The sequence below is a fragment of the Caloenas nicobarica genome, chromosome 2 (genome assembly GCF_036013445.1).
Source record: "Caloenas nicobarica isolate bCalNic1 chromosome 2, bCalNic1.hap1, whole genome shotgun sequence".
NCBI lineage: Eukaryota > Metazoa > Chordata > Aves > Columbiformes > Columbidae > Caloenas > Caloenas nicobarica.
In genome coordinates, this window is record NC_088246.1 from 148,160,683 (window position 1) to 148,172,793 (window position 12,111).

Sequence of the window (12,111 nt, forward strand, 5' to 3'; positions counted from 1 at the left end):
TTAGTCTTTTGCTTCGTGTTTCTCAGCCCAAGAAGACAACAACTGATGTTGAAGACATTTTATGATTCATACTACATCCATTTAAGAGTATTTTAAAGCATTTGCAGTGATGCTTACTTAACACTAAAAACCAGAAATTACATGGAATTCAAACCTAATTGAAATAAACAAAATCAGTAGAAATCATTCCTAAATTCATTTAAAATGACACTATCTATGTACTTTTGTTTGCTTAAGGAAGGTCAATACATACAAATACAAGATACACTGAACTGGATGGATAAGTAACCTCCCTGTGAATAACAGACTAATAGACATGTTTTGAATAATATTAATTTAAAACTCAGGAAGTTTGTACTACTGATTGGTTCACATTCTAAACAGATACAGAACATTTTGGAATAATTATAATGTAGTTTTCATAAAAGGTTCAGATGGCAGTGCAAAACCTAGGTGCTTAATTTGCGTAATCTTTGTGAAAGATAGTGATCGGAGTTGAATGGTTTACCAGTACTGAAACAAAAAATATAAAACCTTGAATATATGCAGCATATCATCACTTCTGTCAGAGGTCCTGGTTCAACGCTGCATTTCAGTTTGTTGACGTTTGTTGTTAGTATATATCAGCTCTAATTGTGGCTCACTTCCCAGCCCAAAGGTGGCCAACCTGTACCTTTTAAGCTGTGTGCATCTATTTTGGAGAGGCACTACTAAATAATTAAATTCAGGGACCTTTCTGCAAACATCGTCTCTCATGGAGGGGACACAAGATAACAGTGTTCAACTCCCATTTGTGAGCTATTCCAGTAGACCTTCTACATTTGAACTATGTGAGGTTTTGGATATTTGCTCAGAATATGAGAAAGCTGAATCTCCCACAGTTAGTGTAAACAGTGCACAGTACATAATCTAGATAATCAATAATAAAAGAAAATGAATGAATAACTTTAGACATTTACCTTGGCCTGTTTTAAAACTAAGCAAGAACTTATAGATATATCTGAGTGTTACTAAGGTGATACATCTTATGATTTTTAATGCTTACAATGGCACTGAAAACGTAATCGTTTGTTCACACTTTTAGTTTCAGCTTTCTGGCACCTTCATATTTTATCTGATCTTTTTGTTTCACTTCATATCATATGTTCTTTGTACACCTCCTGTTTGCTCTGTGCACATTCCAACGCCATGCTTCCCCTCTAATTCTTTGGTTTCACATATCCTAAATGATGTAGAAATCAGTTAAGACTTATGACAAATTTGAGATTTAAGCTTTTATTCCCTGATCGTTACTCTAAGAGAGCTATTCAATTCTTATTTGTTGCATAGTTTTCCTAAACGGGCTTTATGTCTTGATAAAGACATACGAAAGTACATTGTTTTCTGTCAAACTTAAATCTAGGCACAGAGTGCCTTGCTCCCTTTCCTCACTCAGTTCCAGTTTCCTCTAAAAGGAGATGAAAAAGGAAGAAAATTACTAGAATATTTAAGTATTGCCTTCTTTTTGCTCTCCTGTGGAAGAAATCAAGTGTGTATGGACATGCAAAACTTATAAAGTTATTGTAATATTGTAATGAAGTGTATAATATTGTTATTTATCACAGCAACATGACAGAAGCTGCGTGACAAAAATATAATGTAACTCTACAAATCTTTGTACCTTTAAGATTTTAATTTATTTCATAATATTTATATGTAAATATACAAAAAGTTTTTTAGCTTAATATTATTTAGATACAAATAAAAAAAAACCAACCTATTTTCACGCCTCATAAAACATATATGGTCCTGGCTTGCTGGTTAAACTTTTTATGTTGACTATTTGCTGACTATAACTAGATTGCCATGTGGTAGGAATTTCAGTATTTGCAAATGTTTAATAATTACTATCTTTTTTAAACCTAAAAAAGGCAACACCACTCACATAGACAGATCTGTATATGTATGTGAAAATAGATCTGTATACATACAGACCAGATTTGCATAGACATAAAAATCCTTTGTTTTTTCTTTCTTATATTCAGATAATAGTTTAGGTAAATAAATACGATGAAAAAGTGTTTAATACCAATACACGATGGCAGAGGATAGTCCCATGCCCTTCTTTCCCCAGTCATACACTTCAGAAGGCTACTTCCATGGAGTGTGTAACCTGGATTGCATCCATAAATTATAGTGCTTCCAGCAAAATGCCCTTGGTCACTGATCTTATATCCAAACTGTGGCACACCAGGGTCCTCACAATGTGAAAGCTCAAAACCTGTGGTAGGCATAAAAAGTAGTTAAAAAATCAAACACAAAGATACATTAAAGTTAAGATTTTCTGTTTTCCAATGGAAATCAAACATTTTCAGACTTCATGTAACAACATATTTAAGATTTCTTGTCTGTTTTTAAAAAATCTAAGTAGGATTACTCTCTATAACCCTCACTTAGAGCATGTAAAGCAAACTGTCATAACATCGTTTTGTTCAGTTAAAGCCTTGAGAAGGAAATTCAACACCATTATCAATCAGTTCTACAATGATATGATAAATTATAAAATGGCAGTTAAAGTGACTGTCCATTTTCTTTGATACAATCTAGTTTGTGAATAGACATTTAAAGGCTCATAAACAAAATTGCCCAGCAGATTTTTTTGTTATTACTGTGCACAGTGACACCAACGGCACAAAAGCACCAATGGCACAAAAGAAATATTGTTATATTGATCAATTCCTACCCTAATGCTTAGATGAGTAGCTTGTAAATTTAAAAACTACATGCAAGAAGCAATTATAATGATGATATAGAGAATTCAAGCTAAAGAATTTGGACATTTTTGAGAATTAGATGTGGAGCAAGATGGAAACAAAATAACTTATGCATTACAAAGAAACAGGGAAGCATATTAACATTTATGGAAACACAGATTGTAATTTGGGAAAAAGATTTTCTGTTCCAAGTAATGTTTCCTGTTATTAAGTGAGAAGCAGTTTGAAACCTCACTATGTTCAAAACCAAATGTATTTTATCAATATCATGCAGCTCAAACTCTTTGTAGGGAAAAAGGCACTATATATCATGCTGATATTCCTATAGGTAGGTGACATGGGAACAAATGAAGGGTTTTTCATATCTGCATTTTTCAGTTAATTTACACAGTATTTGTCCATCTGGTCAACAGTTGGTAGCCTCTCATAATCTCTCCTCAGGTACTGAATGATTACTATTGATTGATTGAAAAAAAGTTCATTGTTTTATTTTACAGGCAAAATGCTTTGGGTTGGACAAGAAAAAAACAAGTAGGTCAAATGCTGTATCTTCCCAGTTCTTCTTTTAGCTCATTTTTCCTTCTTCCGTTCTTCCCATTCTTCCTTTAGCCCATTTAGCTCATTTCAGATCTCACTGAAAACGGCTCACCTCCTGAAGAGCCCCAACAACCTTACAGCTGATTTTTTCTCATTTGTAGCTAAGCTATTGTTTCCCAGCACAGATTGAAATGCAGAAGCTCTAAAAGCAGCTGAGTCCCAAATGAAAAACCTTTTTTTGATATTGTCAATCTGGATACTTATTGACTAGTTAGAATTTCTTGTCTTCTGAGAAAATCATTGATCATGCTATATTAAAAGAAGTTAAAATGTGCCTTGATCCCTGAGATGTCCTTATCTCTGGACAGCTTGTTTACAGACACAGCACCAAAGTAATACTTTTAACTGACCACTTGCGTCTTGAGGGTGAAAATGTAACTCCATTGCCTAAGCATAGGTACTAGTAGTGTTTTTGCTGCCCTAAGTGTATTTCAGCTATCTACAAAGTGCAGGCAGTTCTGGCAACAGCGCCAAAGGGAAAACTGTATCCTTCTGGAGAAGCACCCTGTAACTAGGAGCATAGCGAAGGGGACCTAGAATGGCAATAGCTGGCTATTTTAGGCAACTGAAAGAGCATGAATGCACACAATGTGTCCTTGAAGACACCAACTGTTTCATTGCAGCTCATAGGTATTTTATTTACTGCTTAAAAGCATCAGGGTAAGCCCACGCTACTTTTGGAATGTTTCATTGTCTACATCTATGCAAAACAAATATTAGCTCTTTCCCAAAACATGAAAGGATTAATGGGTAATGAGCAGTGGCATGAAGTCTAGTTGGAGGCCAGTAACTAGTGATGTGCCCTAGGGGTTAATACTGGATCCAGTCTTGTTCAATATGTTCATTAATGATCTGAATGATGGGACAGAGTATACTCTCACCAAGTTTGCTGATAACACCAAACTGGGAGAAGTGGCTGGTACACCAGAGGGTCATGCTGCCATTCAAAGAGACCTCAACAGGCTGGAGAAATGGGCCAACTTGAACCTCAGGAATTTCAACAAGGAGGAGTGCAAAGTCCTGCATCTGGGGAGGAACAACTCCATCACCAGAATATGCTGGGGGCTAACCAGCTGGAAAGCAGCTGTGTAGAAAAGGACTCGAGGGTCCAACTAGGACCACATAGCAAAACCAGCACACTCTCTACCCTGAGCAGTGTCAAGGCCACATCCACTCCATCACTGGAGTAAGGTGTCCAGTTCAGGACTCCCCAGTACAAGAGACATGTGGAGTTAAAGAGCAGAGTCCTGTGAAGGGCCACTAAGATGAGTAAGGGATGGGAGCATCTTTCCTGTGGGTAAAGGCTGAGAGAGCTGGAACTGTTCAGCCTGGAGAAGAGAAGGCTCAGGGGGATCTCATCGAGGCATATAAATCTGAAGGGAAAGTGTAAAGGAGATGTAGTACACTGAGTCTCTGGCTAGGATGGTGTTAATTATCTTCATAGCAGCCCATACAGTGCTGTGTTTTAAATTGATTAAACCTGTGTTGATAACACACCAGTGTCCCTGCAATTGTTGGGCAGTACTTGCATGGCATAAAGTCCTTCTCTGTTTCTCACTCTGTCCCTGCAGCAAGTAGGCTGGAGGTGGGGAAGAGGCCAGAAGGGGACACAGCTGGGACAGCTGACCCCAACGGACTAAAGCAATATTCCATATAATGTCATGCTGAACAACAAAATTAGGGAATGGTCTTTCCGAAGGGGACATTGCTCAGAAACTGGCCAAGCATTGGTCTGCTTGTGGGAGGTGATGAGTGACAGCCTTCACATTACTTGGTTTTTCTTTTTCTCTTTCCTCCTTGTCTTTATTTTGACCCATGAGTTTTTCTCACTTCTTCTCTTCCAGTTCTACAAATACCTACAATAGGAGACTCAGCACTGCTTAGGCTAATAGCTATTTGGGCTAGGAAAGTGTATTCTATGGGAGTGTTTCTCTCAAAAGACAGGAAATGTTAATGATAAGGTTCAAGTGCTGGGCTTGGACGTACCTATATAAAGAAAAATGAAATACCTTGACACTCACATAGTAACACATCACTGGAAGACCTATCTTTAATCATAGGGTACAGGCCTAAGCTTTCACAGGCTATTACGTGCTATAATTATGCAACTTTCACCTGAAAAATAATTGCATACTTCTGTAGTATCTTGAAGTATTTGCTTTTCATTCTGCTAGACTTACATTAGTTTTATTAGAATTAGCTTTAAAAACATGATGGAGATTTTTTGAAACATAAGAACATTTTTTGAGCAGGTGAAAATGTATTATTTAAGCACAGTGAAAAAAAGGGATTTTGATAGCTGCATTGCAGAATTACCTTGTAATACTGTTCTGCTTGCTAAAAGTTCAGGTTTATATAATAATTCAGTGACAATTAAATAATTATACACTAAAGAAGTCATATACACTACGTGTCAGTAGACACATGTGACATTCACATACATTTTCATAAATTGCCATTGGATAAAATAGATGCACATAACTGTTTTGGGTATAACATCTAAGTCAGATGTGAAAAGAGTTTTCCACTTCTAATCTTTACAATTTAATTTTGTCAATCTATATATAGGTAAGAAATTTTTGTTAGGAATCTTTCTTTATCATTTTGATTCCAAATTGGATTTTTCTGAACAATAATCAAAATGCAGAAATTGCTAGTCTAATGCAAAGTTAGTATCAGAGATGAGTCTTAAGATGAAGAATGTCTTTTACTTATGAATTATCTTTGTGAAACAATGGGGTTTGGTTACACATTTAAAATAACTCACATGCTTAGATATTTTTATATACTAATACAGTTAACTGAACATCATCTTATTTTTTCTTATCCTTGTCAAGAATGAAAAATCTTTAGAATAACTCTCTAGAAAAAAAGGACAGTGGTTTAGGTATCAAACTATGTAAAGTACTGTCAAAACAAGGTTTCAGTATGCTACATGGTTTGGTCTTTTTGAGGTCAAATTATGAAACTATATTATTTTGATGGGTGATGAGAGATTTGTTGTTAATTTTTAAAGTATTTGTCTTTTGACTGCATTTTTATTTTATAAGCAAAGAATTTTGATTCCTTTAAAATCATAAATCTATTACTACTGTTTTCTCAAATACTTACTAGTATATACAAGCTGAAAACCTTCATCGGTGCCCTCCATGTCTGAGTTAAATTCCAACCACAAATGATTTGAAGTACTACTTAGTGTCAGGCCTCTTAATGATGCCCCAGTATATGCACCCAGCAGGTGAGCAGTGTTGTCTTTGCCATCATATATCTGTAAAAAAAAAAAAAAAAAAAAAAAAAAAAAGTGAGTTTTACAGTTATGGGAAAGAAAAGGGAGGACAGCTCTACCAAAGCAGATGCATTGCCAGTCAACCCAAAGTACTATTTTGATATGTTGTTTGCTCTCTTGAGTAAAGTTCACTTAATTGTGGTGGTTTTTCAAATGCACAGTTTGAAACACGTCAGTTCCTTTTTTGCATAACAGAAGTGGGCAAAGGTGCCATATCATCTCAGTGTTTTTAATCTATATTTTCTCTTTCACTGCCAGTATTATAACACTGGTCACAACCTATCAGCAAACACCTATTTTGTGTAGTTTTGTCTGCATCAAGTAACTGAGCTGGCATAACAGAAAAGCTCCCCAACTTTGCCTTGTTAAACAAACTTCTAAAAATGTTTTCTATGTAAAGAGAAGTTCAACTATAACTATAACGTAAAAGGAGACTAGGAAATAAAATAAATAGGATAATTGGTTCTGTAAGTTGAAAGAGAAATGTAATCTATATGTAAATTGGAACACAGCACTTCTATTACTTTTTCTTCAAGAGTTGTTCTTTTCCATATTTTAAATGGAAACTTCTGTCAAACTACTAAATATATAAAGGCATATTTTAGTAATTCTCAGCAAGTTTCCTGACAAGCTTGGTTGCTTTAAAACATCACAGGTTGTTGCATTCCTATCATTCCTAAAAATAGTTAAACTATAAGTTAACAATACTTGCTAACCCAATCACTATGTCCTGTAGGATTTATTCAGTGATGTCTATAATCACAAAAACTATGATAAATATATTCAATATATTCATCAATGACTTGGATGAGGGAATTGAGTGTACTATCAGTAAGTTTGCTGATGACACCAAGCTGGGAGGAGTGGCTGACACGCCAGAAGGCTGTGCTGCCATCCAGCGAGATCTGGACAGGCTAGAGAGTTGAGCGGGGAAAAATTTAATGAAATATAACAAGGGGAAATGTAGAGTCTTGCATCTGGGCAGGAACAACCCCAGGTTCCAGTACAGGTTGGGGAATGACCTATTAGAGAGCAGTGTAGGGGAAAGGGACCTGGGGGTCCTGGTGGACAGCAGGATGACCATGAGCCAGCACTGTGCCCTTGTGGCCAAGAAGGCCAATGGCATCCTGGGGGGTATTAGAAGGGGGGTGGTTAGTAGGTCCAGAGAGGTTCTCCTTCCCCTCTACTCCGCCCTGGTGAGACCTCATCTGGAATATTGTGTCCAGTTCTGGGCCCCTGAGTTCAAGAAGGACAGGGAACTGCTGGAGAGAGTCCAGTGCAGGGCCACAAAGATGATGAAGGGAGTGGAGCATCTCCCTTATGAGGAAAGGCTGAGGGAGCTGGGTCTCTTTAGCTTGGAGAAGAGGAGACTGAGGGGTGACCTCATTAATGTTTATAAATATATAAAGGGTGGGTGTCACAAGGATGGAGCCAGGCTCTTCTCGGTGACAACCAACAGTAAGACAAGGGGTAATGGGTTCAAGCTGGAACACAAGAGGTTCCACTTAAATGTGAGAAGAAACTTCTTCTCAGTGAGGGTGACAGAACACTGGAACAGGCTGCCCAGGGGGGTTGTGGATTCTCCTTCTCTGGAGACATTCAAAACCCGCCTGGACGCCTTCCTGTGTAACCTCACCTAGGGGTTCCTGCTCTGGCAGGGGGATTGGACTAGATGATCCTTCGAGGTCCCTTCCAATCCCTAACATTCTGTGATTCTGTGATTCTGTGAAATAGGGCTTAGGAAAAAATTCACTTGCAAATCATTAAATTGACCTCTGAAAAACTTTGAAATTGCAATAGGGAAATTCTAATACCTTATTAAATAAATAGGGAATAGTGTCCGGTTCTAAATAAAATCTAATTGTATTAAATTGAAATGTAACCAAAGCTTGCATTTGTAAACAGACATCTGTATCACAATGAAATCAAAACAAATGCACCAGCAGTAGTACTAAGGCGACAAAGTGAATCTGAAATATTATGATGTCTGTTCCCCATCTGTTAGACTGGCTTATCTTTTGCATATATCCTCATGTCTCTAGTAACAATACAGATTTTATATTTAATGATATGCTGAAATAAAACAAATAAACCATTTCTAGCCACCTCTAATAAATAAAGAATTGTGCAGCAGTTAAAGAAGCACGGCAAAATGACTTGGCATCATTCCTTGTTTTCTACTGAAACAAGTAAATAAACTCCAAACAAACTGCACATTTAAATGCCAATGTCCTTACACAGAATAAAAATAGGAAATTAAAGAAAGAAAAATGTGCAATTAACGCTCATAAACTAAAAAGTCATTTTTAAGTGCATATAATAATATTTAAAAGGATGTTTTAATTTTATTTAAACTTTAAAAAAATTATACTAAGCTCAGTAATCAAGCCAGAAAAAAAACCCAACAAAACAAACAAACAAAAAGCAAAACCAAAAAAACCCAACCAAACAAAAGACAAACAGACAAACAAACAAACACAAACAAAAAACCCAGAACATCAGTTCTGAGATGGACTTAGTACTCTTTCAGTAACTGAAAGAGAAAGGTCCATTCCAGGAGAAATACTGCTGTCCTACAGAAATATTTACATTATGACAGACTTAAAGAAAACCCATCTTGTATTTGACGCTCTTTTTCTCAATCTCTCCAAGCTCCTTATAACACACAAGGTTTGGGGATTTATTTTATTTTTCAAACACTATATAAGAGTAACCATTTCCTGCTATGTGTGTATCACTAATAATTAATCAAAGGAAGCTATTAAGTTATACTAAGTATTCTCAATGCTTTGTCAGAAATTGCCAGAAACCACTTCATGATGCAAGCTTTCATTCATTTAGAATTTCTCCACGCATACTTTATCGCCAATTTTGTTAACTATATTACCATATTAAACCTTTCACATTGGCACATTGACATGTCTCCAGAGTTGTCACTAATTCTCCTTTGGGCTAACTCACTGTTCCAATGTAAAATACCTCTAAGACTGCATCATTTCTATGAAGGAAGAAATGTTAACTACCCTAACACTTCTGAAAGTCTTTGATTCTTTGACTAGGAGAACTGCATTTGAGTGAGAGAGGGGTGTGATTCATTTGAATATTAAATTAGCTTTTTTTTCCTTTGGTTGCTGGCTTTCAAATATTCAAGGTAACACATACCCCTTTTCTTGAGATAGTGAAGTCTCCCTTAGGACAACAAATGCATACATATTTTATAGCATAATTCACAATTTAAGTCACATTGTCTTTTTTTGGTGGTTCATTCAAGTTAAGGGGCACTAAATAGAAATTTCTAGGTGTAATTTAAATGACACAGCTATTAATTCTATTCCATACCTATATTTTGTTTGTTTGTTTGTTTTGTTTTGTTAATGTATTTAAGTTGCAAAGGAAGTGGTAACAGCCTACATTCTCCTGTGAGATTTGCAGAACCAGCATTTTCTTTCCAACCTTCCTAAAATAGGTGGGAGTTTTGCTGAAGATTTTGAACATGTTAGGAATTCAGCTTCCAAATTTGATCCAGAAGATGAGATTGTCTGTGACTTACGTTAGGACTATGTTACTTTTAAGATAGGAATATTCTTCCTTATAGCCAGTACATTTGGATTTATGTTACTTGGGTGCTAAATATATGGCCAAGAATAATCATTATGAAAATATTATTAGGTTGGCTGATTTTCCTTAAAGTCATTCTGTAGCATTAATGCAAAGATAATTGGTTCGTGACAGTAGAATGTCTGAATATGCCAGTGGCAAACTATTTGGAAAACAGAGGTCCAACTTTATCAGCTGTTTAAAGGTCTGATCTGTTAAATGATTAAATGATTAATTCATAAAGATCAGCAAAGGAATTAATGTTCTTCATATCACAATGATATTTTGTTCTCCATACACGATGATATTTTGAAATGGTATAGGGAAGGATGCTAATAGTGATGCTAATAGAGCACATTGTTTACATATATGTGATTTGAACAGGTAGATGTAATGTGTAATTTTGAGAGGAGGGGTTATGTTTGTATTTATAGTTAGAGAATAATTACAACTTCCTAAGCTTTTGAGAGGCTCCATTATTAATACATTTTAAATGGAACTTAATGGCATTTTTTATGTTAATTTCTTTAACTTTGTAAAATTTTAACAAGAGAATAATGTGAAGTGAATGTATTGGATTTGTGCATTTTAATCAAACTATTTTTAAATTTGCCATTGAAAAATAAAAGACATATGGATATGAAGATCTGTGCCTTTTTAAAGAGAAGAAATAACATAAAATCAACATCTCTGAGCAGAGGCTGTCAACACCCTGTCAAATGTATCATTTATATCTCGTGCAAATAGAAGCACTAATATAAAGACAGAAAAGTGCCCATATGTTTGCTTTTTTTTTTCTTTTTGTCCCTTATGTTTATTACCTATTTCTCACATATGTTCTCAAGACAATATTGTTAAAAGGATTATGATAACAAGTGTGGAAATTCCTTAGAAACAAATTAGTCAAAAGTCCCAAACATTACCCTCCTTTGAAGTCTTTGCACAAAACCCCTAAAAAACTGTATCCTGCACACATTTCAAAGCTGGCCCACAGCTAAGACAGCAAAAAACTGCAGTAAAACTGAATCCTCTGTATTTTTCAGGAGCATAAAGAGTGCTGAGCCAAGCACAGGGAAGGGGAGTCTTAATGCCAGTTCTATTTGGTTTACTGGCACACTGTTACCTGCCTGTTGCTGCACTGTGTGTTTTAATAGAAAGCAAAAGAAAGATTGTTTCATTACAGTATCAAAAAGAGTTCTTGAAGCCATTTTTTTCCACATAGGTGCAATTTCATCTGCCACATCAGCTCTCACTCTACATACTGCCAAGCACATAACCTACTACAAATGAAAAAAAAAAAATACAAACACAAACAACTGATGTTCTCTTTTCATCTCTTTCCTTTTCATACTTGGTGTTCATATCTCCTTTTGTTTAGGTTCACTTATAGAATCTGCCTGGCTTTTGAGTGGGGGTTTGGTATTAATAATGATTAATAATTAATAATAAAATTAATAATAATTATTATCAATAAATTAATATTAATTAATTTGTCGTTAATAATGGATTATTCAGGTAAGTAGAAGAACGGTAACTCCATTCCTTTCTGTGCAAATCTGAAGGGTTTGCTTGCAGCTGTCAGAGTCTAGAGAGCTTACATACATAATTGGTGGATTAAGATAAAAGAGGGAATAAAAAAAGCAGGTAGAAAAGTTCTCATACTTTTTAAAACAGTTTGTTTTTCCCTGCCTCCCACGTAGGGAGTTTAAACTAAACATTTTGAATTATTGAAACATAGTGCACAAACTCAGTTATCAGTATAAATATTATACAAAGAACAAAGCAACTGTTATATAGTTTTGAGATTAATATTAAATGGATCAGCATATAGGGACTATATATATCTTAAATTCTTCATATAACTTCATGAAACTTTCA

General features: G+C 35.5%; 1 protein-coding gene across 4 annotated transcripts in view; it reads right to left on the reverse strand.

The window, feature by feature from the left end:
- Positions 1-12,111, reverse strand: part of CSMD3 (CUB and Sushi multiple domains 3) — a 647,755-nt gene that overhangs the window by 213,084 nt on the left and 422,560 nt on the right. For all 4 annotated transcript variants that reach the window (XM_065630191.1, XM_065630190.1, XM_065630189.1 and 1 more), the window contains 2 exons: positions 6,462-6,618; positions 2,069-2,260 (listed from right to left, as the gene is read on the reverse strand). In XM_065630191.1, coding sequence (XP_065486263.1) covers positions 2,069-2,260; positions 6,462-6,618 — 349 coding nt within the window. The remainder of the gene's footprint in view (positions 1-2,068; positions 2,261-6,461; positions 6,619-12,111) is intronic.